Source organism: Akanthomyces muscarius, chromosome 6, assembly GCF_028009165.1.
Source record: "Akanthomyces muscarius strain Ve6 chromosome 6, whole genome shotgun sequence".
NCBI classification, from domain to species: Eukaryota; Fungi; Ascomycota; class Sordariomycetes; order Hypocreales; family Cordycipitaceae; genus Akanthomyces; species Akanthomyces muscarius.
Window position 1 is genome coordinate 2,184,162 of NC_079246.1, and position 26,991 is coordinate 2,211,152.

The 26,991-nt window shown below is 55.3% G+C and overlaps 12 protein-coding genes across 13 annotated transcripts; 4 read left to right on the plus strand and 8 right to left on the minus strand.

The window, feature by feature from the left end:
* Nucleotides 1-107: 107 nt before the first annotated feature.
* LMH87_000764 (uncharacterized protein) lies at nucleotides 108-1,492 on the minus strand (the record flags this gene model as incomplete). Its single annotated transcript, XM_056198727.1, has 3 exons — nucleotides 108-182; nucleotides 253-281; nucleotides 343-1,492. 3 exons carry the CDS (start codon nucleotides 1,490-1,492, stop codon nucleotides 108-110), a joined length of 1,254 nt encoding a protein of 417 aa, XP_056055648.1.
* A 775-nt stretch (nucleotides 1,493-2,267) lies between these two features.
* Nucleotides 2,268-3,081, minus strand: LMH87_000765 (uncharacterized protein; the record flags this gene model as incomplete). The annotated part of the gene is made up of 3 exons (XM_056198728.1): nucleotides 2,268-2,398; nucleotides 2,451-2,462; nucleotides 2,541-3,081. 3 exons carry the CDS (start codon nucleotides 3,079-3,081, stop codon nucleotides 2,268-2,270), a joined length of 684 nt encoding a protein of 227 aa, XP_056055649.1.
* Nucleotides 3,082-4,370: 1,289 nt separating this feature from the next.
* On the minus strand, nucleotides 4,371-5,371 carry LMH87_000766 (uncharacterized protein; the record flags this gene model as incomplete). Its single annotated transcript, XM_056198729.1, has 2 exons — nucleotides 4,371-4,447; nucleotides 4,513-5,371. The coding sequence occupies 2 exons, from the start codon at nucleotides 5,369-5,371 to the stop codon at nucleotides 4,371-4,373; spliced, it is 936 nt and encodes a 311-aa protein (XP_056055650.1).
* Nucleotides 5,372-5,680: 309 nt separating this feature from the next.
* Nucleotides 5,681-6,615, minus strand: LMH87_000767 (uncharacterized protein; the record flags this gene model as incomplete). Its single annotated transcript, XM_056198731.1, has 2 exons — nucleotides 5,681-6,527; nucleotides 6,587-6,615. 2 exons carry the CDS (start codon nucleotides 6,613-6,615, stop codon nucleotides 5,681-5,683), a joined length of 876 nt encoding a protein of 291 aa, XP_056055651.1.
* A 462-nt stretch (nucleotides 6,616-7,077) lies between these two features.
* LMH87_000768 (uncharacterized protein) lies at nucleotides 7,078-7,932 on the minus strand (the record flags this gene model as incomplete). The annotated part of the gene is made up of 2 exons (XM_056198732.1): nucleotides 7,078-7,635; nucleotides 7,699-7,932. The coding sequence occupies 2 exons, from the start codon at nucleotides 7,930-7,932 to the stop codon at nucleotides 7,078-7,080; spliced, it is 792 nt and encodes a 263-aa protein (XP_056055652.1).
* Nucleotides 7,933-8,467: 535 nt separating this feature from the next.
* LMH87_000769 (uncharacterized protein) lies at nucleotides 8,468-9,862 on the plus strand (the record flags this gene model as incomplete). The annotated part of the gene is made up of 2 exons (XM_056198733.1): nucleotides 8,468-9,649; nucleotides 9,701-9,862. 2 exons carry the CDS (start codon nucleotides 8,468-8,470, stop codon nucleotides 9,860-9,862), a joined length of 1,344 nt encoding a protein of 447 aa, XP_056055653.1.
* A 1,089-nt stretch (nucleotides 9,863-10,951) lies between these two features.
* LMH87_000770 (uncharacterized protein) lies at nucleotides 10,952-12,519 on the plus strand (the record flags this gene model as incomplete). The annotated part of the gene is made up of 2 exons (XM_056198734.1): nucleotides 10,952-11,455; nucleotides 11,527-12,519. 2 exons carry the CDS (start codon nucleotides 10,952-10,954, stop codon nucleotides 12,517-12,519), a joined length of 1,497 nt encoding a protein of 498 aa, XP_056055654.1.
* A 207-nt stretch (nucleotides 12,520-12,726) lies between these two features.
* LMH87_000771 (uncharacterized protein) lies at nucleotides 12,727-17,164 on the minus strand (the record flags this gene model as incomplete). Its single annotated transcript, XM_056198735.1, has 7 exons — nucleotides 12,727-13,354; nucleotides 13,433-14,035; nucleotides 14,097-14,131; nucleotides 14,199-14,277; nucleotides 14,364-14,414; nucleotides 14,470-16,142; nucleotides 16,208-17,164. The coding sequence occupies 7 exons, from the start codon at nucleotides 17,162-17,164 to the stop codon at nucleotides 12,727-12,729; spliced, it is 4,026 nt and encodes a 1,341-aa protein (XP_056055655.1).
* Nucleotides 17,165-17,847: 683 nt separating this feature from the next.
* LMH87_000772 (uncharacterized protein) lies at nucleotides 17,848-19,125 on the minus strand (the record flags this gene model as incomplete). Its single annotated transcript, XM_056198736.1, has 2 exons — nucleotides 17,848-18,984; nucleotides 19,057-19,125. The coding sequence occupies 2 exons, from the start codon at nucleotides 19,123-19,125 to the stop codon at nucleotides 17,848-17,850; spliced, it is 1,206 nt and encodes a 401-aa protein (XP_056055656.1).
* A 939-nt stretch (nucleotides 19,126-20,064) lies between these two features.
* Nucleotides 20,065-21,087, plus strand: LMH87_000773 (uncharacterized protein; the record flags this gene model as incomplete). Its single annotated transcript, XM_056198737.1, has 1 exon — nucleotides 20,065-21,087. One exon carries the CDS (start codon nucleotides 20,065-20,067, stop codon nucleotides 21,085-21,087), a length of 1,023 nt encoding a protein of 340 aa, XP_056055657.1.
* Nucleotides 21,088-23,078: 1,991 nt separating this feature from the next.
* Nucleotides 23,079-24,929, plus strand: LMH87_000774 (uncharacterized protein; the record flags this gene model as incomplete). Of its 2 annotated transcripts, none has more annotated exons than XM_056198738.1 (1): nucleotides 23,079-24,929. In XM_056198738.1, one exon carries the CDS (start codon nucleotides 23,079-23,081, stop codon nucleotides 24,927-24,929), a length of 1,851 nt encoding a protein of 616 aa, XP_056055658.1. The 2 variants fall into 2 exon arrangements, with proteins under 2 accessions (XP_056055658.1, XP_056055659.1); XM_056198739.1 differs by having other exon boundaries at nucleotides 24,495-24,929.
* A 215-nt stretch (nucleotides 24,930-25,144) lies between these two features.
* On the minus strand, nucleotides 25,145-26,389 carry LMH87_000775 (uncharacterized protein; the record flags this gene model as incomplete). Its single annotated transcript, XM_056198740.1, has 1 exon — nucleotides 25,145-26,389. One exon carries the CDS (start codon nucleotides 26,387-26,389, stop codon nucleotides 25,145-25,147), a length of 1,245 nt encoding a protein of 414 aa, XP_056055660.1.
* Between the last annotated feature and the right edge of the window lie 602 nt (nucleotides 26,390-26,991).

Consider the following 26,991-nt stretch of genomic DNA (forward strand, 5'->3'; position numbering starts at 1 on the left):
ACGACGACACTCCCAAATAAAAGTCGGCATTTCGTCATGGCACTCTTCACAAACAAATATACCAAAAATAATGTCCCAGCCCACATGCAGACATTGGTGGTTTTGGATTATGTGAACTTCCGCCTGTCCCAGAGCGTTTTCGTTGTCGCGTCCGCCAAACAGACCTCTGCCAACAAGCTGTTCTGCCCGATGGGTAAGCCGAACAACATCCCACTGAGCACAAGCACAGGTCTTCCATCGTTCGCCACATACGTAGCAGAACTGACTTCCGCAGCGGCAAGCTGTTCAACGAGTCAGCCCAGCGCGGATCCAAGTCATCCTCAGAAACGCCATTGCACTTACTTATGTGGTTGCAGCCGATTGCCAGCTCGACCAGATTCTGACAACCATAGCATTGCTGCCAGCCATTGTTTCTGGCTGCGGCCAGAAGCTCTTTCTTGGCCGGATCGTCAGGGCACAGACCTTCGTGTATCGCACCTTTGCAGATGGTGCATGTCAACAGCTGGCACGCGCAGCAGTATCCGCGCTGCGACACAATTTCCCTCGGAGGAATAAACTTGCCGCAGGAGCCGCCACAGCAATAGGTCCTGTCTGTCGTGGAAAACTCCACCTGCTTCCTCTCAAGTTCGAGAATCAGCTTCGTAGGAAGTTGCTCGCAGACAGCACCCTCAAGCGGAATCACCTCTCGGCAGCAGCGTGGCGGAAATAGTGACTCATCCGTAGTTGACGCCTGAAAAAGTGAGACGAGACACTCTGGACAGTACTTGTGCGCACATGGCGCGCTGAAAACCAGCTTTTCGACGTATCTGTCGCCACATGCGACGCACTCCGCCGTGGTCATGACTTGATCGATCTCTATAACAGATTTAACCTGATCTTGAAGCTTGAGGCTGACCAAACACTTCAAGACTTTTATCATTGCAAGGTTTCTCTCCGCCGAAAGATCGTCGACGGCTGAAGCCGTGGCATTGCTTGCCTTGTCCTCTCCGCTTGGAGTTTTGCCCGGCGCCTCATCCTCCAACATCGCGCTGCCATTCGTTGTGATGTTCGAGTCTAGCTGGAACTGAGTAGATGCGTCACGAACCGCCGTGTGCGGCGCAGTCTGAGTAGAAGCATTGGCGTACAGAGTTTTAGCCACGGCGCTGCTGGAGACGACGACAATAGGTGGCGGGGTCGGTGTTCGAGGCAGTTGAGGAGGGCTAGATTGTTTTGCTGGTCCAGCTATCGTCTCGGCGGGCTGCTGGGCGTAGAACTGTTTAAGCGAAGCTTGTTCTGCGGTGCTTGGCTGCGCAAAGACGAGGCGACAATCTTCGCGGTCGTAGAAAACTTGAATCAAGCCTACGAGCTCATGCTCAAGACAGTCAACAGAGATGTCCAAGTCATTGACATCACCTTCACGGCCCTTTCCTTTTTGCTGCGTCCTAAACCTCCCCAACTCTTCCAGCTGTAGTAGGGCGGCAGTCAGGCATGTCGGATCAGCAAGGAAAGCCATTTCGGGGTAACGAGCATTTGAAAGCAAAAGGATCGTAGCCAAATTGCTCTTGAAAAAAGAACCTTGCGTGGTGTAGCTGGTAATTGGAAAGAATAGAAGGGCTCAGGAAGAGTGAAGAGTTATGGAAAGTGAGTCTGGAGCCGAGCCGGCGCAAATTGGGCATCTCACCTTGGCTTCACATTTCAGCTCTGGAGCGGCGATTCGCCCCGTTTGCACCTGGATAGCACGGGACCCAGTTAAGATTGTTATTTTGATAAACAGAGAAATTTTTCTGTCTCTTCGTTTTCTTCTCTGGGAGAAGTCGACAATGTCGTAGGTGAGGTTAACCTGAGCATCTCCTCAACGGAGTTCGGCCGAAAGCCAGCTGCGGCAGGCATTTCGGCAACAGATGTCGGACAAGACGAGCATTGGATTGCGTAGTGCAAGGCAATCTATTTCTTAATATTGATCTGGAGCAACAATAATAATAATGTGAATATCTCCCGAAAAATCAGAATCCAGCGAGCCAATTTTTGCAGGCACAATAAATGGTCCCAAGTTTTGTGATATCGCCGCAATAGCTATTTTGATGTAGCGGACCACCAAGAATCCGGTAAAAGGAAGGATTTGAAGTCTATAACTGAACCTATTGTCCCATATTTGCAGCATCTGAAGTCGCCCAAGTAGCGCTGAGTTGTATTCATATTCCCCAGTAGCAAAATACCATTCCCAAACCCAAACACCAAATCATCAAAGGACTACGGAAAAAAAAAAAGAGCATGTGCATTGAACGGCATCAAGAGGTTGTCATGCCCATCATGCCTACCATGTCCAAGAGCGGCCGTGTGGTCACACCATATGGAGAGCCGTCGCCGAGCTCCCGCAGCTCAGGCAGCATCACCGACGATACGGTTCTCGGCCCATAGGCTGCACTCACATGTCCTCCATTTTCCCCCGCAAACGTAGCAAAACTGTTTACCGCAGCGGCAAGCTGTCGGATGTGTTAGTTGGCTCATGCGTACTCTGGCTCTGGGTCTCTGCCCCAAGGGAAGCTAATGCTACTACTCACTGATGTGGTTGCAGCCCGAGTCCAGCTCCACCACCGTCTTGCAGCCATAGCATTTCTGCCAGTTCTCTCGCTTGGCCAAGGCCATGGTCCTCCTCCTGGCAGGGTCGCGGGAGCAGATGCCCTTGTGACCCGCGGCCTTGCAAATCGTGCAGGTCGCCCTGCCGCAGACCTTGCACGAGCCGCGGTCGATGGCGATATTGTCTGGTAAGATGAACGCCGAGCAGCGCTTGTTGGCGCAGTATAGTCGTTTTGGCGTGGTAAACTCGATCTGCTTCTCCTCAAACTCCGTCACGAGCTCTGCCGGTAGCCACTTGCTCACATCGGTGAGCAGAATCGGCTGCGTGCAGCACTGCGGAGGAAACATGCCCTCGTCCACAGTGGCTCTCCCAAAATAGCGACCCAGGCAGCCAGCACACCAGAGATGACCGCAGGGTGCCTGGGCAGCCGATTCGTTGCTGTACTCGTCGCCGCAAGAGATGCAGTGCAAAACGTTGGCACCATCGGGCTTTTCGCTGTTCTCGTCTTCGTTGCTGGCGGCCATGGGCGGCAGTGGCACCGATGCCACTGCCCTCGAAGCCCCAGACCCTAGAAACAAACCGGGATTTTCGCCCTCTGGGAACAAACCGAGGCTTCCATTGTCTAGAGCTTCATCAGTCTTCGGCATATCCAATGCAGGGCGCTTAATTAGCCTGGAATCCGGAGCAGTGGTCGGAGCAGGTACCCCATCTCCGATCAACCAGATTGCGTCTCTGAGGTCTTTGCGATAGACTTCAAGAGCAAAGTCAAAGTCCGCTGCTTTCCTTTTCAGAGGGTTTTCTGTTTGGCTTGACCTGAGCTCTTCCACGTCTTCAAGTTGCAGCCCGAAAGCAAGGCGTCGCGAAGAATCATCGGTCCAATCCATGACCACCAAGAGAGACTGCTGAGAAGTAAGAACTGGTGTGAATGGAATGAACGAGAAGCGAGAAAAATCACTGAAGGAGGGAAGAAGAGGGAGAAGGCGGCCTGCTCTGAGAGGCTGTGTTTAAATAGTAACGCTGCCGTTTGACTGCCACAAATGAGCTTACTCATTAGGCAGTCTTGTGATAACATTCACCTGCATTCGTGAAAGCAAGCCCGTTTGCACATTTGGTTTTGCCAAGACCACAGAAAGACTGTAAGAAGATAAGTTTCAGATACTAGTCTCGCTGATGCAGTAAACAGTCATATGTATGTTCACAGCTGCGAAAAAGCCGACAATGGCGCGATTGCTGATGAGCAGAGCAGCTCCTACAGGCAGTTCAATCAAGGTGCAGTAGCCCCAGCAGCAGCATGGCAGATTCCGGACATTTCGAGTAGCTTAGTTGTGAGTAGATGGGGGAAACATGTGTCAATCAGTGTCACTGCATGAGTTGTGCCGTAATGTTGCAAAGCTGAGTAGCATCAAAGCATCTGAACGCAAAATGCACCAACTTCCCGTCATACTTGGAAGAATGCCAGCAATATATCCAAAAAAATATACGCACCAAGAAGAATGCCCAACTTGATTCGCACGGGGTTCATAAAAAGTGATGATTTGTACTCTAGGACTCCGTATTGTGTAGCAGCGGTAAAGCTCAATCCTCTCAAAACTACCTGTTCGTCGCGCCGAGACCCAGAAAGGCTATATTGCCGCCAAAAAGACACCACCCAAGCAACCAAAACAGAAAAGCAGAACCGAAAGAGGCCAAGGAAATGAAGTCCAAATATCGATGACTCGCGTGACTAAAAGAAAGAAGGGCAGTGTTCGTACACTGACGTAGTCTGTGGGTGTTTGTACGTTCGCACGCTCGACGACTAACGGTGGATATTGAGTCACGGTCTGCAAATGCATCCCTTCCATGGCTCGCCACACTTGTAACAGAATTCAGCCTTACACGGCCAGGGGCACACTAGGAAAAGCCTTGTCAGTCGGATCGTCACACAATCACCCAGCGCGAAACTACTATGAACTCACCCATGTAACAGCACCCGGAGATTTTCTCTATCCATTTTGTGCAACGCGGACACTGCTTCCAGCGCAGACGTCGTGCCGCTACCAGCGCTCGTATCTCGTCCGGGGCTGGGTCGTCTGGGCAGACGCCGTCATGCGCAGCGGCTCTGCAAAGGATGCAAGTCTGCGCCGAGCAGGACCTGCAGTGGGCACGGTCTCCCACAAAGTCGGCGGGCGGGATGAATCTCCCGCAGGCGTCGTTGTGGCAGTATCGTCGGTCTGCCGCTTGCGTGTCCGTTTCCAGCTGCATCATCTCGTAGCAGGCCACCACCTCGGCGCGCAGAAATCTGTGTGCGTCTGCCAGCGGGATTGGTTCTATGCAGCATGACGCGGGAAAAGCGCCGCCGTCGGTCGTTGCCGCTGTAAACAGTTTTACGAGGCAAGTGCTGCAGTACGAATGATTGCAGGGTGTACGAATAGACGAGTCCCCATTTGGCACTTCCAGGCAGCCCGCGCACTGCAAAGCGCTGCTGTTATCCGCAGGGCCCACAGTCTGCGCAGTCACTGCTGTTTGCCATACATATGCCTTGGCTTGTCGCGGTGGATTCACTCTTGTTGCAGGAGTAGGGACCTTTCTTTGCCCGGTGGCAGGGCGCTTCCTGGGCCGGGAGGGCCTTCCATCGACTGAAGGCGCTGGCAGTCTGCCGCCGACCGACTGGACTTCGGTCGCGAGATGCTCTTGGTACACCCCGAGCGCGACGTCAAAGTCGCTTGCTTTTCTCTTGCGGTCTTGTCCCTCTTGCTTCGGCCTGCTGAGCCCTTCCGCGTCTTGAATCTGCAGCTCGAGGGCAAGGCGCAGCGAGGCATCACCAGCGGAGTCCATCTTGTGGTGATGGCAAGTAGGACAGCCAAGTGTGTCGTAAAGAAGGAAAGAATGAGAAAAAAGGAAGTATGCGAAGAAGGGAATGAGAAAGGAATGAGAAAGAGAAGAAAAAACGGCTGTTCTTGGGTTTCATGGCAACCTTTTATGTGCAAACCTACTGGTGCCTGCAAGCTTGCTTCCCGAAGTGAGTTGTGAATCTACGCAGCTAACACCGCGTTTGTCGTTTCGCCCAGACACACAGTCACATAGCATGGGGTACTCTGTGAACGAAAGTGGTATATATTAATGCAAAAAAAGTAAGTCGTTACGCTAAAAGCCATCACCCCGTTTCTTCTTCGTCCTTAGCTGTGCAGCGTGTCGTTTGGTGTGATATTTGACGTCGTCGGGGTATAAGGGATTCCACACCGTGTCGCAAATCTTGCACTCGGAAAACGGAGCCTGGTTCGAAATGTTGAGCGTCGTTTGCACCTCGGCAGAAGCTGCTTTCCGCCTGACGCGCCTCGAATCGCAGCTTGCAGAGCCGCCGCCACCCAGCCGTCGTTTGCGCCCTGGACGTGGCTCGTCTTGTATCGCATCGCTTGACTCGTCTCCTTCATCCTCGGCGTTGCATCCGTAGTGCTCATCAGCACCCTCGGAATCGATAGATTGGTTCGACCGAATCCGCAGCAATCGCCTCTTCGGGCGCGCCTGTGGCTGGGCCTTATTTTTCTCCGAACCTCTCCTTCCTGTGATAGCACCTTGCTCCTCGGTCGCGTTCTTCTTCTCGGTAGCCCTCTTGTCCTCCATTACTTGCAAAATGTTTGTTTGTGCGTGCTTGATTGGCGTGAGATGAGTTGTGACGGGTCTGAAGTAGTTCAGTATCGATCGCTTAGCAGGCACGTTGGGCTCTGGCTTGGACAGTGGCGCGTTCTCTTGGTCTTGCTCGGTGGTGGGCTGCGCCTTTGCTTTGAAAACAGGCGCCACCGTGGGCGTATCATCTTCAGCAACGGTGATGTCAAGTGGCTTTACATTTTTATCATCGTGTATGGCGTATGTGATTCGGACCCTCTTGGCCGGGGGCTCTGATCGAGGCTCTGGCGTCGCTGTGGATTGCCTGCCGTAAGTGCGCAGAGGCTTGTCGCGCTTTCGCGACAGAGGTCGTATGCCTGGCTTCGTTCTATGTGGAATTAGTATGATGCGCGACGACAGCGATCGTGAGATCAAGGATCTACTTGCATTGCGTATTCTGGTGATGAGTTGACCATGGTCTGTGGACGCCTTTTGCTGGGCAAAGGCGATGGAGATGATGCTGGTCGAGACCTATCGTGGCGGAAACGTTGCGAGTGTGTGAGGATAAACGTGATTCGCACTTATGCGTGCACAACTGAAGACGAGGCCAAGAAGCAGGTTAACCAGAATTTGTTTAAAAATATCGTTTGAGAGCAGCGACGCAAGGGACATGGCTCTACTCTAGAATGATCGGCCCCCACTGACTTAGGGCGGGCGCGGCGCGACGCGAACGACGCGACGCCAGCGACTGGAAAGCGCGTACCACTTTGACAGCCTGCGCTAGTGGTTGACCAGACCAACGATTTCGCGTAGAGTGGTGTGGCAGCTCCATTCCCACGCAGTTTTAAGTTGCACACCTCCGAGTGTGTGGTTTAACTTGTAAACAGTCGTCCATCTGGAAAGTGGGATATCATTAATTATTCTTGGATGGCTGCCCATCAATCTGCGCCAGTACTCTTTACAGCCCTCCTTTTTAGCTGACTGTCAGTCGCATCCGCCTTGTCTGGCAATAATACAGCCTTGTCCTCTTTCTCGTTGTCATCTCCATCTTTGCCAACGACCCAGGTCTGCACAACTTCTCTCCGCTCTGGCCGGATATCTTCCTTCCTCTTCGCCTCGCCCATGCGCCAAACGTAGCCGCCATATACAGTGACTTCCGCAATAGCGACGAGTATACTGCCGCCCATGGTGAGGAACAGACGGGCTGGGAGGCTCCACCACCGACCGAGGATCCAGAGCGTAGCAGCCACGCCAGCAATGCTGACCATGAAGTTGATCAGCAGCGTGACCTGCCTGTGTACTTCGTTGTATGTGATTTCGTCATCGCCAAGGTCTGCATCGTTCGCTGGTCTGTTTACAGCAGCAAATGATCGCGCCGAGTCTGGAAATCGATCTTTGAAGGTCTCGAGGGGGACGGGAGGGTTGGTCATTCGTTCGTAGGCGCGGGCATCCTCATCTCGGCGAAGCTTGGCCATGAGGGCTATATATTCGGGTGACTGTGGCTTGATGTTAGCGACCAAAAGACGTGCGTTGCCATCAGAAATTCGCAGCGTGTGTACCTTGGCAGGCTTTGGCGCTGGTGGCGCTACGTAGACGTGTGATCCTCGCAGCAACTCTTCCAAGCGGAAGGTACTTTGGCATTTCGAGAGTTGTAGTATTTGGCTATGCAGTATCGGATTGCCAATTGCAGGACTGGCCAGAGATGGATCCGAGGGTTCGCCAGACACCAATGCCAGGTCTACCAAGCTTGCGAGGCAGTCCACAATGGGCTGCGTCATGGTTAGGAGAACCATGGCGTGTAGTGCCTATACTGCGCAGACGAAACTGCAATGCGGCTGTTGATTTCGGTAAAGCCTATGTGATGCGCAAGCCTGTATACGTAGATGGCGAGATAAAGTGATGGTGAACATTGGTTGTAGGCAGCAGCTATCGACAAGCCATACAGCCACATGGGCAAATCCGCAGCCAGGCACAGGCGCCCTAAAAATCCCAATATTGCTCCAAAACTGCAGTGCAAGGGCGCTGCAAAGCTTCCCTGTATCAATAGCACGAGTGCTATCCGGCCAATCGGATGCCCACGTTCGCCGTCTTTAGTGGACTCCGGATTGACCCGCCGGCGCGCATGAAAGCGGATGCAAAAGTTTGGCCCGCGACAATTAATCCAGGCATTCTTACTTCGGGAGCGTCTGAGCTGCATCATACACTGTGCCATCAATTGAGTTTTCCCGAGAATCCAGGCACGCTCGGAAGGCTGAATTGTCCACGTCGCATACACCAGGAGTCGCTCACATACTCTTCCTCGAGCTTGTGGAGCTGTTTCCTACCACGATGAGCCTACGTCAACGATCCTCGTCCGCCCTCACCCAGGCCGCGGCCAGGAGGGCCGTGGCGCCATCCTGTGTCCTCTGCCGACTGCCACAGGAGCCATCCCGAGTGCATCGAGCCAGCCTTCATTCGACATCGAAAAGAGATTCAGCTTGGGCTGCTGCGGTGCAGGTCGCCTCTAATGTCGTGGGCAATGTGGTGAGGAAGGCTGGCAAGGATACCATGGCCATCGACCCCCTTCGAACAGTCGCCAAGGAGATGAAGTTTCTCACTGGAAACATCCGAAAGCTTCTCGGCTCTGGCCACCCTTCTCTCGACCGAGTCGCGAAATACTATACCCAAGCCGAGGGCAAGCATGTTCGGCCCATGATCGTCCTGCTCATGAGCAGGGCCACGCACCTGTGTCCGAAGAACCCGCATAGCGACAGCCCACAGACGGCGCGCGGCATCGATAGCTCAATATCGCCCAGTCAGGTTCTGGGCGACTTCAACCCCTCGGCGCTGCCGTTGACGGCCCCGGAGGCTGACATGTCCAGCCCGGAGCTGGATATTCTTCCCAGCCAGCGACGCCTAGCCGAGATTGCCGAGCTGATCCATACAGCTTCGCTACTTCACGACGATGTCATCGACCACTCTGAGGCGCGCCGTGGTTCTCCGTCTGCCAACCTCGAGTTTGGCAACAAGATGGCCGTGCTTGCCGGCGACTTTTTGCTCGGCAGAGCATCTGTCGCCCTGGCCCGTCTGCGCAATGCCGAAGTCGTTGAGCTCCTGGCCACCGTCATTGCCAACCTGGTAGAGGGCGAATTCATGCAGTTGAAGAACACCGAGCGAGACGAGCGCAACCCTAAATGGTCCGAGGAAACCCTCACCTACTACTTGCAAAAGACGTATCTGAAGACTGCGAGTCTAATCTCCAAGTCGTGCCGTGCCGCTGCTTTGCTCGGCAACACTGACGCTGCCACCGTCGATGCTGCCTACGCTTATGGTAGAAATCTCGGACTGGCATTCCAGCTTGTCGATGACATGCTCGACTACACTCGCTCTGACAAGGATCTTGGAAAGCCTGCCGGCGCTGATCTCGAGCTTGGCCTGGCCACTGCACCGCTTCTGTTTGCTTGGAAGGAGAACCCTGAGCTCGGCGCCCTTGTTGGGCGCAAGTTTGAGAAGGAGGGTGATGTTCAGCGCGTACGTAAAGACCAATCCTCCCGCCTTTAACCGTCATCTAACCTCTCGCAGGCTCGTGAAATAGTCCTCCAGAGCGACGGCATCGAGCAGACCCGCGCCCTTGCCGACGACTACGCCGAAAAGGCCATTTCTGCCCTTGCAGACTTTCCTGATAGCGAAGCCAAGGATGGCCTCATCGAGATGGCCGAAAAGACTGTCAAGCGCAAGAAATAAACGAAAAACACCCATCTCCGAAAACAACTGATCAGGCGACGACGACGAACCTTGGACCTCGTGCGCCCTCACCCACCTTGTACAAATAGCGTTTCTTTATTTATACTGTACTAGAAAAAGGCTTGGCGGGCGGAGAGAAGACAGACGGGGAAGATCTGTATGAGACTGTTGGTATGAGAACGTGTTTTTTCTGCATCATGGGGAATTATGTATGATTGCACATAGACAGGGCGCCGCTTTGGATTGGGGTACTTTGAGAAACCCAGGAAAACAACAGGCAGTCTCTGTCATGCAACAGGGCCTGTCACGAGACTCATCTCTTTATTAAATCTAGGCATCTATAATTGGCCAGCTTGAATTTCCAGGCACGAGGCGTTTATTGACAGCCTCGCTAGAACCTACCCCTGCAATCCAGGATTTACATGTGAAAGACTTGTTCTGCTAGATCCCCCCATGAGCTTTTTCCTAATACAAAATGAGCTGCATAGCTTTGGGAGCAGATTGCAGCTTTGGTTTGGCCCACTTGGACATTGAGGTGTTGCAATGTCGGTTGGCGGCCAAGTCCGACGGGTGTGCTTACACGTCGCAGCATGCATCGAGACATGCCCGGTGCAGAGGAAAATCAGATTGCTCGCTAGGCTCCGATGATACAATGGGGGATTATGACCGAGCAAGCCAATGAAAAGAAAAAAGGAGATTGTGGTGGTGACATCCGGCGCGTCGAGATGCCTCGGCCGGTGCGCTGTTCCTCGACAGCACCGGCGCCGAGTCTGCAGCGAAGCTAGCCCAGCCGGCACCGGCCGACGGTGCCACATTTTGGCGGTTTGCGACAATCCGAACCCTTTCATCTCCAACTTTTACTAAAACTCAATTCCTTTCTCAATTCCGTTTTTTTCTTTTCAGCATAGCATTTGCCATTGCCTCTTGTCACTCCCATTCTAGCTTCTATACTCAACAAAGGCAGTCTCGGCACAAATCAGACGCTCTTCTAGACTCAGAATCATTGCAGCAACTACCCCGCCCCCACCATCTCCAACTCGTTGATCTACAACAAGCTACCGAACACCAGGCACACAAAAGTCGCAAAGCATGTCTGGACCTCTCACGGTACTCGTGTCCTCGCGGGCCATCCTCCCCGGCCCCGACGGCCGCTCGCTCGCCGAGTCCCCGGCCACAATCGCCATCTCCCCGGCCACGGGCAAGATCGTCTCCGTCGCGCCGACCATCCTCCCGCGCGGCGACTTCCCCAGCGACACGACCTACATCGACCACTCGCCGCGCGTGCTCCTCCCGGGCCTCGTCGACGCGCACGTCCACCTCAACGAGCCGGGCCGCACCGAGTGGGAGGGCTTCTGGACGGGCACGCGTGCGGCGGCCAGCGGCGGCGTCACCACCGTAGTCGACATGCCGCTCAACGCCATCCCGCCGACGACCACGGTGCAGGGCTTCCGCGAGAAGCTCAAGGCGAGCGAGGGGCAGTGCTGGGTGGACGTGGGCTTTTACGGAGGCGTCATCCCGGGCAACGCCAACGAGCTCAAGCCGCTCGTCGAGGCTGGCGTCCGCGGCTTCAAGGGCTTCCTGATTGAATCCGGTGTAAGTCGCCAAACCCCCCTCCAACCAGCAGCTCCTGTGTAACCTGTTTACTGAATGACGATCGCAATTAGGTCGACGAGTTTCCCGCAGTGACGGGCAAAGACGTCGCCCTCGCCATGGACACGCTCAAGGACTCGCCGACGACGCTCATGTTCCACGCCGAAATGGTGCCGCACGAGGGCGCGCCCGCCATCGACGCCAGCAGCGCCGACGCCACGGCCTACCAGTCCTTTCTCGACTCGCGCCCGCCGTCTTTTGAGACGTGCGCCGTCGAGGAGATTCTCTCGCTCGCGCACATCGCGCCCAAGCTGCACCTCCACATTGTGCACCTCTCCGCGACGCAGGTCATCCCGCTGCTCCAGGCCGCGCGCGCCAAGGGCACCTACATCACCGCCGAGACGTGCTTCCACTACCTGGGGCTCTCCTCCGAAGAGATTGAAAAGGGCGACACGAGGCACAAGTGCTGCCCGCCGATCCGCGAGGGCAAGAACCGCGACGGCCTATGGGAGGAGCTGGTCGCCGGCGACTCGTGCATCACGACGGTCGTGTCGGACCACTCGCCATGCACGCCCGAGCTGAAGCTGCTGCCCGCCCACCTGCAAAAAGAAGTGGCTGCCGAAAAGGCCGAGGCCAAGAAGAACGGCGGCGACTTCTTTGCTGCCTGGGGCGGCATTTCGTCTGTCGGTCTCGGCCTGCCCATCTTTCACTCCTCCGCCAAGGCCCGCGCGGCGGCCAAGTCACCGGCGCCGAGCCTGACGGACATGGTGCGTCTCTGCTGCCAGGCGACGGCGGAGCAGGTCGGCCTCGCGCACCGCAAGGGCGCGCTCCGGGCAGGCTTGGACGCTGACATCTGCGTGTTTGACGACCGTGAGGTGTGGACGTTTTCGCAGGGCGATATGCGCTGGAAGAACCGCTGCTCGCCGTGGGAGGGCCACGAGTTCACCGGTCGCGTCCGGGAGACGTGGCTACGCGGCACCAAGATTTTTGAGCACGGTGCGGGCAAGGATGGCCTTGTCACGGAGAAGCCAGTCGGCAAGACTATTACGGAGAAGAGGACCTCGTAGAGGTCATTTGCTGCAAAGATGGAGTCTCTTTGGTCTTATTATAGAAATCATAGAAGCCGTGAAAAATTACACAAAGCATACTATAAGTGTCTGGTTTCGAAATCACTATCCGTCTGTACCGGCGTCTCTTCGTGTGGCGATACGCAAGCTGCAATTCTTCTATGTTTCTCTATTGGATTTGCTCTAGGCGAACCCGTCTCGGCTTGCTCACTTATCCGCCTCATGTCCAGAATCTGGAATGATTGAAGACTTGGAATTTGCGTTGGTCCGCCCTGGTGACAGGACTGGCTGTCGAAGCTGAAACGTGAACGGCTGCCTCGACACAGTGCTCTGCGCTGACTCAATGTTAACCGAAGATTGTAAGTCGCCCTCGTCGCTGCAGTCACTATCGCCACTCTCTGTCGGCAAAGGGAAATGGCCGAATGGGAGAGCAACACGGGCGAGGCGTTGATTATCAAGTGTCTCATCCAACCCCGAGGTTCGCAAGGCGCCGAGAACGAGAGAGATATTGACGATGAGCTGATTATCAAGATCATGCGGCTGGTCCCTCTTTAGGTCTCGCATCAGCCACTCAGCGTAGGCCTCAGGCAGAGCCGAATTGGCACAAGATATCTGCTCCCTCATCTGTTTCTTCGTCTGTTTGGGTACGTATATAGTATTGTCGTTGATATACGCGCCGCCTGCCTTCCTCTTCAGAGTGACACGCCCCCCGTTCTGCGTCACGGTAAGTTTTTCGACAATCTTGTCCGTCTCAATGACAGACACGTTACGCAGCTGCTGGAGAAGCTCAGCGGAGTCGTCTGAGAAACGCGGGCTGTTGAAAGCTGCTGCAATACTGTTCCCTGTTAGTATCACATCGTGGATTTCAAGTTCGAAACAAGGCATCTCAAGTCAGAGCCAGGATGGAACTCACCGAAAGAAGTGATGGGCTCTCCGCCGCATGTTACGGGTCGCCGATGGAGACGATGGCTCCGACACATCATCCACAGATGTGATTGTTTTGACTTGTTTAGACAAATATCTGTCATCCAGCTCTAACCAGGTAAAAAGTGGTTTTAATGTTTGGACTTGCGCCGAGCTTAATTTTAACAAAATCAAACTGTCGCTAAAGCGCTGCCTCAAATATGCACTGTCGGGTATGGCAAATTCACAGGCTTTATTAACGATGACTTCCTCCCATGGGTGGTTGATGGGGAAGATCTGGGTATGGCGAAGTAAAGATGGGTCCAAGTATTTTGCGTCTCTTAGGACATGGTTGATGGCAAAAAGCCTGGCTTGGGGGGTGCCAACGCTCAGGAATGAAGTGTTGTGCAGACCGTCTAACAGCATTGGTACAGTGAGGTTCGACACCCCAAGGCCGTCGACAAAAAGGGTTTCAAGACCTTTATAATGCTTGTCAAGTATGGCTATGCTTGGATTCTCGGCTTCGCTAGACCACATGCAGCTTGTGATCGTATGCCAGCCCCAACGGCCTTGACATTCCGCATATATGAGGGCCTCAGATCTAAATATTCCGCTGTTTTGATACCGACTTGTAAGCATTTTATGCAAGATAGTATTACTCCGAGAGATCATACCTATATGCTCTAGCATCTTTTACTTCTGAAAGACACTTATAGAGCGCTTGGGCGTTCTCTAAATTGCCCAGTCTGTGCCGTTTGATATGTCTCAATTCGTACACAATATCTGAACCAGACACTGGAGCAATCGAGAGAGTATTGTGAAACAGAAGATCCAATTTCGTCGTTTGCTCTTCTCCTAGAATACGGTCGTAAGTACCCTGCAGCGCGTGTGTGGTATACATGCGTGGTCCCCGCCATCGACACTCAGAGGAGCTTGCCCACCGCCGTGTATTATCGCCTGGAAGGTATATTCGCGGGTATGAGAAACAGTTCCTGCGCCAAAAAAGATTAGCGCAAGCTTATGCAATTTCCAGAGATATATGCTCACACCAAGGATTCTTTTGCTTGAACTTGATCCTTAGCTAGCACAAACCTGTCGTAGATTGCCGAGTACAGCTTGCAAAGCTTCTGTAACTGAATCCTAGATACTCGAGGAGAATTGCTGAGATCTTCAAGGATATGTACGAGAAATCTTAAGTTGTTCTCGTTATCGACAGAAAAGTCCCGACACAGGAAACTCCATTTTGATACCGGCGCGTTAGTGGAGGCGTTGAAGCCTTCGATTCGAAGGAAAGACTTGAAATCACCCGGATTCTCCATATATCGGGAGAGAACATCGTGTAACTTGGGCGTCGGGAGCCAGGTATACTGCAAAGTTAGCCTTCGGCGTTTCCCGCATATGGTCCTGACATCAAGACCGCGAACAATAGCTTTTGCGCGATCTGTCTTGGCGTTCTCAGGTAACTGCTTCCAGAGATATTCCAAGAAGACGAGGAACGTCAAAGGCTTATAGAAAAGCACATGTCTAGCAGCTTCTGAGATGTCTGTGAGGCTGTCATTGAAAAGACTGACTCGAGAGCGGACACAGAGAAATTCGTGCAGCCACTCCACCCACATTAAATGTCGGGGTGAAGGTCTTTGCGGCTGGTGACGAAGCATAAATGGGTGTACGTAGTCGACAAAGTGCGTGTTAGTGCCTGAGAGCAGAACCTGTGGATGGTATGGATGCTTTTCGCCAGAAATATAGATCTCTTGTGTATGCGGCCAAACTCGTTCTAGTCGAGAATTGAATAGATATACCTTTCCCCGATACATGTCCGGGTTGGACGTGTCGCCCAAGGTCTCGGGGGGGCTCGTCATATACAGGAAACGAAGGCGTTCGACTGCGCACTCAAGTGACACAAAGTTGACGACGCGCTTGAATCCTGAAAAGATGAGCTCTGTTACCTGAGCCACAGTAGCAAATTTGGCACCCAGATGTTGGAAGAGTCTCTTGCGCGAGAGATCTGCCACAGCGGCAGGGTCCAGTATTGGAAGGTTGACTTCTGTCGGAATTGTAATCGATCCAATGAAAGGCCAGAAAAATTGCTTCTCGCTCGTTACCCACTCTCCTCCTCGCAGTGGGATTATGGCCAGGTGGTGCAGTTTTGCCGAGCCTTCGTATGCAGAACTTTCGTATAGAAGGCTTTCAGCGACGAGCGAATGCCATTCCGCACTTGTAGCTTTGGAATACATCCTCGAATCGTCGCTCATAGTGTCTTCCTTCAAAAGATCCATGAGTACAGCGCCAAATCTCTGCAGCCCATAGTATTCCGTGCCAAGTATCTCTAGAGCCTCCTCAGTATATTTATCAGACAGCCACACGTCTGTTGTCCTGCTCTGAATAATGGGCTCGCCATTTGGGATGATTGCATTTTCAGGGATCCTTCCCAAGTCATGTATTTTCCGGAAGTGCGCCCCTTGTCGCGACTTGAACAAAGGTGTTGACTTGATGCTTTCTTGAATCATTCTGTCAAGCTTTGACCAATACGAGCTTGCCCTACCCTCATCTGTGGGAAGGAACACCGGCCACTTGTATCTCATTGCTTCTTCTTCAGAAAATTGTAGCGCTGCGCGTGTGAATGCTTTGGTGATCCAATCGAGAAGGCTGTGGTTTCTTTCCGAGTAAACTAGGATGTCATTGCGATCTATGTTCGTGTCGAAGTCGGAGTGAATCAAAAACTAAAATACGGTCAACGGGTCAGGAAGTCTCACTTGAAATAAAAACCTGAGAATAACGCGCAAACCTTGTAGTTTGATTTCTTGATTGGCAAAAAGGCGAACAGATGCTGAGGTTCGTCTGTGACTGGTTGAGATTCTGCAGAAAGAGGAAATGCCAGGACGACATCTGCTGTTGTTTCCGTCCTTGAGTTGTCCGGCGACGCTTGCATATACCAATTGCTGCTGAAGGGTAACCCTGCTGCGTTCTGCCGTGTGACGTGATAGAAGTGGCTGCGAGTTGTAACGTGTCCGCCCTCACTTAGTATCGTCTTGAGGGCTATACGATTGGCGCGCAAGTTTCGTTTCGTGAAGCTCCGCCGTCTGACACTTTCGCCCTTGCCATCGTACTGCTCAACACTAATGCTTCCCAGGTTTTTCAGAAACAAAAGACAGATAACATCAAGGTCATCAATCTGCTTCATGAGAAAAGCATTGCGCAAAGTTATCTGCTCGGCATTGCCGTCAGTGTGTAGCCATAGCGTCATTCGGGTCGTTGGGCCAAATGTGGTTACTTCTGGTACTCTCCAACTAGGTAAAACCATGAAGAGGCCAGAGTCGTCCGAGTTGCGCTTAAATTCAAAAGAAAAGTGGCCGGATTGGATGTGAACCCTCGATGCCGCGATGAAGACAGACTTAAAGCCGATGCCCTTGGCGCCAATGTACCCATGCATAGTGGTCCTTGTGCTCTTGCCCACAGCACACAGTGCTTCTACATCTTCCGCAGTGAAACCGTCTTCATTGCATTCGGCAATGATCTTGTCGGGCCACACTTTGAACCGAATAAATGGCACTTCACCTTTACTGTTTGCCTTGCCAAACCTGTTGTTATCTGCATTTTGCAGAAGTTCGAATATGAACCGAGCGCCACTGTCGGGAACATGCTTCGCAAGGAGAGAGAGTCTGAACTGGGTGTCAAAGTCCATACGCGCATACGTTAGGCCGAGCCTGTCAACTACTTCCCGTGCTTCCTGGGGGTTGGCCATTTCAGTTGCCGTTGGCTTTTGCCGACGTTGCAGACAGAGCTTCAATGATTACTCTCCTGTAGAACCACACACGATAAAGTAAGAAAGTAGAAATGGCAGAGAATGAGGAGAAGGGAAAGGAGGCACATGATCGGGCGGGCGATTTTTCTGGGTAGAGGAGACATGCAAGGAGCGGGGAATAACAGATCCAGCAAGGACAGTGCTCGGTAAGACCAGGCTTTGACCAGGTAAGTACTGACGTACTCCGCAAACGTGAGCAATCGCATGCAGCCACCCTGCAAGATTTGCTGGCTGGAAATTTGAGCCACTCAATCACAGCTCATCCCTAGCCGCCTGCTGCAGTCCCCTGCATGGTTGTTAGTCTGGCCGCAGCCTCGTGGTGATAGCACGAATGCTCTCCCCAATAGACCTGGAGCTTATTCATGATCAATTGAAAATTGGCATGAAAGTGCTAAGCCAGCAATCAGTGTTGCCACTCAGCTTTGTCGGCATAATATTTGCAAGTGCTGATCAATCCTGTAGAGGTTGTGAGGTTGTTGATCTACGACGATAACTCCACGATCGGCCATGAAGGCGATCTTCGTCTGCATGACCACAAGGTGCACGGCTGTAACTTGCATCTGAGAAAAGAAATCGAATTCAATCGCTAAATATAAAGAAAGTTAATTCTTCTCGCCTAATTTTTATTGCTTAATGGCTCGTCGCTTGAGAACTGGCGAGTTCTCATTGAGGCAGTGAAAGTCGTGGGCGTCAAGACACGCCTGTCGGCTGAGCAGCGCCGCCGGGTTTGTGCGCTCCACCATCTCCTCGTCGTAGCCATCAATCGCTGACTTTATCGAAGCGTTCCCGGCAGCAACAGACGTGAGCGCCTTGCACAGGTTGCGGGCGTCGAGCAGGCCGTGGTTGGCCGCCTCGCCGCGGTACATGGTCATGGCGTGCGCGGCGTCGCCGGCGAGCGTGACGCGGCCGCCGCGGTTGTCAAACGCCTGGCACGGCCAGTCCTGCAGCAGAATCTCCACGACCTCGGAGGAGTCGCTCGAGAGCTTGTGGACGACGTCCCGCAGGGACGGGTGGAACTCTTGGGCGCGGCGCTTCATGACGTCGATGCGCTCAGCGTCAGAGGCGGGGACTTCGTCCTCGGGCGTCTTGGCCAGCCAGGACTCGATGACCTGGAACTTGTACGTCTCGCGGCCGCTGCCGAGCGTGCCGTTGATCTCGGGGCTGTCGAGGAGCGAGATCCAGAGGTAGTTGCCGGTGGCAGGGTGGCAGCCCTGGAAGAGCAGCGGGTCGATGGCGAGCAGCGGCTGCGCGTCGGCGGCGGGCAGCGTGAGGGTGGCGCCGAGCAGACGGACGGGCAGCTGGTGGTTGCGGTACGCGTCCGGCAGCAGAAACTTTCTCGTCCGCGAGTTGGAGCCCTCGACGCCGACGAGGACGCTGCCCTCGGCCGCGGTGCCGTCGGTGAAGACAGCGCGGGCCGTGTCGGCCGTGGTCTCGATACTCTCGAGGCGCTTGCCCCAGCGGACGTGCTCGGCGACGTCCTTGAGCAGCAGCTTGCGCAGCTTCTCGCGGTTGACGCGGCGGCGGTAGTTGGGCGGGATGTGGAACTTGGGCTCGAGGGTCTCGAGGTTGAGAAAGACAAAGTTGCCGGTGTCGTTGCGGCCGACGCTGGGGTCGACCTGGACGCTGTCGATGCTCTTCACCGTCTCCTCGTCAAGCATCTCCTGCAGAAAAGGCAGCGCCCAGTGGAGGGTAATGGCCCATCCGTGCGGGCGAGCATCAATGTGCTCATCGCGCTCGTAAATCTCAAAAGAGACCCCGTTCTGGACGTGGAGGCAAGTGTCTCCGGTTAGCTATGGACGAGGCTGAGCAGATGGTGTGGTGGTGCGATGTACCTTTTTGAGGCCGTGCGCCAGCGACAGGCCTACAACGCCGGCGCCAATGATGAGGACAGGCTTGTCCATGATGTGCGGATATCCGGAGGACTTATAAAGACCTTGTTATGCTTCAATTCCGCGGGAAGTCGTGGAAAGGACGCAAGAGAGGGAAAAGATGAGCCGAGAGGGGCAGGATGCAGCAGCCGGCGGACAAGATTGTGTAGGGTATCTGTGTAGTCCAATGTGGCGTGCCAAGCGGGTGCGGCGTTGGGGTCAATCGCCGTGGGGGTTGGGAGTGGCTGGCAGCGGGCCGTGATAAAGTTTTATATGTATCAGAGGAGCAGAAAATCAGACGAAATTGCAAAAAGCGTCACAAAAGTCATGGGAGAGAAATTCGCTTTTAGGGCATGTTACTTACTGTGCGACAAATAAATTTACGTATAAGTAGTGTCCGTACAAGCAGCGCGAGCCTAACAAACTCGCCTACCTGTAAGTAAGCTGTCGACAGTGGTTCCACTCCCCACCGCTGTCCGTCGCATTGCGAGGAGATAAAGGAGCTTGCATGCTTGCCACATGGCTCTGGAGGGGCGATGGTGGGTGTTATACAGCTGGAAATCGTTAGTGGTGTTCGAGTGGCCTGCAGCTCTGCAACCATGCCTGCGAGTTTTATATTTCCATGTGGCCTGTTCCTGCAGCGAGATGACCGCTGCGAACCAGCCGCGCCGTCGGGTTGTGCGCGCGGAGCGCTGGAGATTTAGCCCGTGGCCTGCTAAAACCCCTCGGAAAGCGCCCAACAGGGCTAAGCTTGAGGCAACACCCCGCTGTAGACCGGCTTGAAAAAGGACCCTTCTCCACCAGCAACCCCGCTACAAAACATCTCCGCCAAGGTGTCCGCCAACTTTTGCGGCTCGTTGACGGGGACGTATATATATATATGTATATATCTCGTCGACATTGCCATCTTTGCGACAAATACTCAAACCTCCGTATTCGACCATCTACAATCCGCCTACAGATTCCATAATCATGGCCGACAAGTCGCACGAACCCGTCCAGCCCATCCACCCCTCCATGGAGGGCAAGCTGGACCCCGCCTTCGTCAAGCTCTACAACGACAACGTCGCGTACAAGCCCAACGGCCCCATTGACCTGGCCGTCCTGCGCAAGCACTACTCACAGCTCTACAGCTACGGCACCGGTGCGGCCCCCGAGGCCGCGCGCACCTACGACACGACGTTCCCGCTCGAGGACGGCACCGAGATTGGACTGCGCGTGTACGAGCCCGACTCCAAGGGCCCCTGGCCCGTCCACGTCGACTTCCACGGCGGCGGCTGGGGCCTCGGCGACCTCGACACCGAGGCGCACATCTGCAAGCACATTTCCAAAAAGGCCAACGTCGTCGTCATTGACGTCGCCTACCGCCTCGTGCCCGAGCACCCGTACCCGATCCAGATCACCGACAGCTGGGCTGCGCTGCAGCACGTCCACAAGCACGGCGCCGCCAAGTTCAACATCAAGCCCGACAGCATCTCCATCGGCGGCGTCTCCGCCGGCGGCTGCATCGCGCTCGCCCTCGCGCACCTGGCCCGCGACGCCGGCCTCCCCGTGCGCCTGGTCGCGGCCGGCACGCCCGTCGTCGACGACCTGCCGGCCACGCCCGCCGAGTCGCCGCACGCGTCGATGCGCGAGAACGAGTTTGCGCCGACGCTCAACTGGGCGCGCCTGGCCTTCTTCAACCGCTACAAGTTCCCCGAGGACCCGGCCGAGTGCAGGGCCGCCAAGGACAAGATGGGCTGGTTCGCGAACCTGCTCGACGCACCCAGCTTCAAGGACCTGCCGCGGACGGTGATTTACACGGCGGGCGCCGACCCGCTGCGCGACGAGGGCGAGGCGTACGCCAGGAAGCTGTTTGAAAATGGCAACGAGGTCATTGTCAAGCGGTTCGTGGGCGTGCCGCATCCGTTTATGCACATGGACGGCAGCCTGAAGCAGGGCAGCGAGTTTATCGACGAGACGGCGCGTTATGTGCGCCTAGCTCACTGGGACTAGAGGAATAGCGGCAAGTGACGAATGTTATGTAGATCAATAATAATAATGAGCTTTGCATGGCGCATCAAGAACTGCCGTTACTTATAAGAGAGTGTAATATTAGTGATATTAATAACGGGACGACTGTTACTTGTAGTAAATGTGATGTCAATGAAAACAGAGCCGCTACTTGCAAGAAATGTGCTGACAGTGAGAAGATGGCTGTTACTTATGATATACGTGATATGAATGATGTGATAGCTGTTACTCGAAATGAATGTGATGTCAATAACAGGCGCTGCTCCAAGCTTGCAACGACCCTCACACACACTGGCGAGACGCAACAGAGTGAAACCGGCCCACTGTTGTGTGTCGCCTTGTCCGGAGGCTTGCAGCAGAAGCGGCACAGAAGCTCTGGGCGTGGCTTCTAGCTGCGTTCCACGTGTCTCGGCTGCAGCACCAGCCGTTGCGGATTTTATTGAATCAAGTTTTCTGGGTGGGAGCGAGCTGACGGGATTGAAAGGGCGCCATTTGATGCGTCCTCCTATCCGCATCACCAGCAAGTAAATTCTGTGGCTGGCACCGGCAGCCAGAAATACGGACGGTGGGGGAAGGAGGGGGGCGGCCTTTGATATCGTTAGCGGGCATTGCGGGCTTCGCTCACACGTTTTTTCCTTCTTAGCGGGCGGTGGCGCGACAGACCAGGGCCGTGCGGAGCAGAGCTGCAGGGGAGGCGGGCGCACTGTGCTGGGGTCAAGGCTGCAGCGGGCTGGGGAGAGGCACAAAGAAAAGATACTGCGATATACCTATGTACAGATGTCTTGAAGTTTACAGAGCACGAACAACTTGCTTCTCGCAGATTTGTTTGTTCTTAAAACTGCGAGAACATGGCATCTCTCGCGCATTTACGGGTAGCTGTCCCGTAGACACCCTCGTGGCGTTGGGGTGTTGAGCCGGCAAACCCGCTGCAAGCACATGGGGCAGGCGGAACTCTCCATGCTGGCGGGATTTTCTGGCTTGGGTTCGTCCTCGTCTGGGGTGTGTGTCTGCCCCTCGCAGCAACCATGCTGCAGGCAGCTGCAGGGAGCAGAGTGAGATGATGCTGTCGAGCGGAAGTCCCGACAAGTCACAGGGCGCAACGTGGGCATGGTGTGCATTTGCGTATCTCGCTGCTGTGAGGACAGTTGACAATAACTTAAGGTGCTGTTGATTCTGTCCGTGATCAAATAACCAATGCTCTGTTTGCTCAGAGCCAGCCACGCTTGGCGTATTCCCGGTACCCTGTTTAAACGAAAATACAGTGTCACACCACCTTGCGGCGCACTGTAAACTGTCGCTAGCGTCCCCCAACGCTCCGCTGTGATTCGCCGGGTGCGGCTGGTGGTGTGCTCAATCCCCCTCCACGACCGTCGACGACCAGGCCCGGCCACCAAAACTAGGCCTACTCGGGCCCGAGGCGCTTGTGCAAACAGAGGGGATCTGCACTCTTTTGCTTCTGGCCTGTCAACTGTCTTGCCCTGCTTGTCACGGCTTGTCTCTTGCCAGTCTCCAGTGCCAGTGCCAGTGCCAGTGCCAGTGCCAGTCCCAGGCAAAGCCAAGGGCCCGTCCCCAGTGGATATTCCAGATCACCTACCCAGCTTGCCCCCGTCTCCCGCTGATGACCAAGCCCGCTCTCCTCTCCAGCTCCATCACTCGTTACCTAGTTGGCTAGCCCCCAAGCCCATCCCGATGCCTTCCCTCATCGTCGCCTTTCCCTCCTTGCTTCTCCATCGACTCGACCATCTGCGCGCCATCTGATACACCGTCGCCTACCCATCCGTTCCCGCCACTCGCATCTCTCGACCATTCTCTCGCCTGCCGCCTGCCGCCTGTGATTCCCAATTTCTGCAACCTCGGCTCGGCCCGCCAAAACACAAAGCGACCAGAAATCAGACCACCCCCTCTCCCGTTAACAAACACATACAACGAATCGCCACCATCGCTCGCCGCCCACCATCCTCGTCGACCTCGCTATGGGCTCCGACAGCAGGCCTGTGTGCCATCGCTGCGCGCAGATCAAGCAGGCTTGCGACGGTAACCTGCCCTGCGCGCGATGCGTCCGACTGAGCCTGCCCTGTATGCCCCGAGATGCCGTCAACACCAGCGACGCATACCCGGGCTCCATGGGCGACATGCCCAAGGCCCGCATTCGCCGTGTCCAGACCGGCTGCTTGATGTGCAAGCGCCGCAAGAAGAAGTGCGACGAGACCAAGCCTCGCTGCGGTGATTGTCGCCGCCTCTGTCTCGACTGCGCCTGGCCTCCTGAGCGCTCCAAGGATAAGTCTCCGAGCCTGTCCGGACACAAGGACTCTCCCTCGGAGAAAATGGGCAGCGATCCCACCATAATCGAAATCCCCATCCGTCAAAGCCAGAGCCCTAGCCCGAGTTCAAGCAGCTCACCGCGCTCGAATGGCAGCGTCAATGGGAGAAGTAACAGCAATGCGAGCAGCTACCACGCCGACGTCAAACCAAAGTTTGCCGTCATCAAGCACGATAGTTCAGCATCGGATGGCGAGGCAGTCTCCGACAAGGTCTCTTGGGACCTGTCTACATCGCCTCCCACCTGGGTAGAAGCCTTTACTCCCGTCAGCAACGGCAGCGCCCACGATGCCATGGACCCCAGTAATGGCACCCTATCCGTCTATATTCCGCAACTACTACCCCAGCTCCAAACAACAAACGACCGCGCCCTGATGAACCATTACTCCACAATAGTCTCTTCCATACTCTCGAGGAGGAACTCGACCAACAACCCGTACAACCATTACCTCCTTCCTATGGCCCAGGGCAACGACCTTGTCCTTCACTGCATTCTCGCCTTGTCGGCGAACCACTGGCGCAAGCTGCAGCCGTCTCTCGGCAGCAGAGGGCTTTATCACCAGGGCAAAGCAGCATCGGCACTAGCCCAACTGCTGCCGCATGTTGACAAGCAGAGCGCGGACATTGCTCTCGTAGCAAGTCTACTGCTCTGCATGACTGAGTTGTTCGATGGAACTAGTGAAGGGTGGAAACTGCATCTCAAGGGCGCCAAGCGACTATTGATTACCCTAATGACACAGCAGGGCGAAATGTTAACGGGCCACTACAAGTTTCTGCTGAGACTGGCGCGATTCCTCGATTCTGCCGCCACCACATCCACTTGCCGACCGCCCCTGATTGGAGATGAGGAAGCCGAGGCCGCCGCACTCAACCGCTTATCGTTTAGTCCTGACGAAGAGGACAGTGCAGTCTATGGCATCCCCAAAGAGCTCTTCCACCTCCTCGATCTTGTCAACACACTCGCAGACAAGCGCAAGACGAGAGTGGATCGCGCCTCCGAGGCTGCGTTCCGCGAAGAGGCACAGCAGGTAGAGGAGCGCATCAACCATTGGTCGTACGAATACGGCGGCATGTCCCGCGCCGTCTACTCCATGTCTCCCAGCAGTGATGACGTGCTGCACGCGGCCGTGGCCTTTGAGAATGCCGTCCGCCTGCGTCTGCACCAGGTTGTCGAGGGGTACGAGCTCACAGATCCCAAGGTCGACCAGTGCGTCGCGGGCATCCTCGAAGCCGTGCAAAAGATTCGCTACGGCAGCCCGCTCGAGGCGTGCGTGCTGTTCCCGCTCGTCATGGCCGGCGGCTCGTGCTCTAAATACGAGCACAGGCTGATTATTCAGGATCGTCTGCTCGTCATGGAGAGGACGTGCGGCTTCGGATACGTCTTTAATGCAAGGGATCTTGTGGAACGTGTCTGGTCGCGACGAGATGATACGGCCGGCACCGGCGCGATTGTCAACTGGGCGCGTATCCGGTACGAGGAAATGCATGGGCTGGTTGTCTTTTAAAGCACAGGAGCGATTCTCTTATTCTTTTCATTTTTTATTTTCTTTTACAAATCTTTGTTTCTACATAGACTTACTTTTCACATCCAACGAATACTACGATCTAGCGCTGCGCTTCAATACATACACTCTGACACATTGCAATGATGCTACTTGTTTATCCATTCAGCCTGTTCTCTCATCGTACAATTACTACATGTGTCATTTGCCCCCTTCCCTCATGCTGTTTCCTTTTTATACTCTGCCACCAGCTCGGCAATGTGCGCATGCATGTCATACCCGCACACCTCCTCAATCGTCAGCTTCCCTGGCCGATCGCTCGCGCTGCTCCAGCCGATGCGCTCCCTGATGTCGGTCCTCGCGCGGCGGCTCGCCTCCTGCAGCCTCGTCGCGCGCGGCTTCCTCACCCGCTCATACACCTGCAGCTTATCCCTAACGCCGACGTCCGCGTACCGCTCCGAAAACAGGATGCCCAGCGCGCCCGCGTCCTCCATGGCCATGCACGCGCCCTGCGACTGGTCCGGCATCATGGGGTGCGCGGCATCCCCAAGCAGCGCGGCGGCGCCTTGCGTCCAGCGCGGGTACGGCGCGTGGTTGTACAGCCGCCACATGTTGATGTCCTCGGCGTTTTCAAACAGCAGCCGCATGCGCGGGTCGAGGTCGGGGAACGTGGCGGCGAGGTTGGCGCCCGTGGTGGAGAGGTGCCAGCTGTCGGTCTGCGGGCCGTTCCTGGAGGCCGGGTAGAAGCAGTAGCAGCTGACGACGGCGTTGTCGGAGCACGGGCTCATGACAATCTTCTCGATGCCCTCGCCGCCCCAAAACTCAATGGCGCTGTTGTCGGCAAACTCCTGCAGGCCCAGCTCGGCGAGCCGGTCGCGGCGGATGATGCACCGGTAGCAGCACGACTCGGACGGCGCGACCTCGGGCTCGACGCCGAGCTGCGTGCGCATCACGCTGCGGATGCCATCCGCGCAAATGACCGCGTCGTGCTGCGCCGCGTTTCCATTCTCAAACGCGATCCTCCCCGTCTCCGGGTCCAGCGCCGTCGCCCTGTGCCACGTCTTCAGCACCGCCGGCGGCCCTTGCCCCTCCGTCGCCAGCGCCGTGTCTTTGAGGAGCCGGTGCAGGTCGATGCGGTGAAAGTTGTTGTAGTCGGTGCCGAAGCGCGCGCGGTAGTCGCCGAGCGGGTACGTGCCGGTGACGTCGCCCGACGCCCACGCGTGCCGGACGAGGCTGCGCAGGACGACGGGCCGGGCGCGGGCAATGTCGACGGACCACTCCTGCAGGAAGCGCGAGCCGTTGGAGGCGAGCGAGAGGGAGGCGCCGACCTCGCCGCCAAAGTCGTACCGCTCGTACACGGTCACGGCGTGGCCGGCCCGGCGCAGGGCGATGGCGGCGCCGAGACCCCCGAGGCCGGAGCCGATGATGGCAACGTCGTAGGAGGGGGGGTTCGTGGTGGACATGGTGCTTGGGACGATATCTACAAAGCAGCGGCGAAGGGAAAGCAGCAGTGGCGAGAGTTTAATACGTCCGAGGAGAGAGTGAGAAAAAGAAAAGTCGCCGAAAGATTGTTTGTTGGCTGGCGGCGGCAGCCTTTCCCCTCACCTTCTTCTCCTCATTGCCTTATCGGGACCGCGGGTACCCCAGAATCGTGGAGGCTTGGGGCGGTCCGCCCGATACACGATATTGACTCATTCTATACAGTAGATGTGCATGTACGGCGCGCAAATAATGAAACCTCTTCCTGGCTGCCGTCGGTCTCTCGCCTGAAGATGTGTGTAGCGCGTCCCGCCGCGACGGGTAGTCGATCCGCGGGCGTGGAGGGGTCAGTGGACGCGCAGCGCCCTCAAACGGCCATGCGACGGTAGTTGGAGCCATGGCACAGGCACTCGATTGTTTCTACCGCTTTTACTGGAAATGGAGCCAATTGTCTGTCGTTTTGCTAGCCTGTTTGATCGCGGCATGCCAATTGCGCAGGCGTCTATTCCAGGTAGCTAGACAGAGCTGACACTTTCACCGAGCCGTCGTCGTCTTTAGGTCACCAGGAAGACACTAAGAAAGAGGT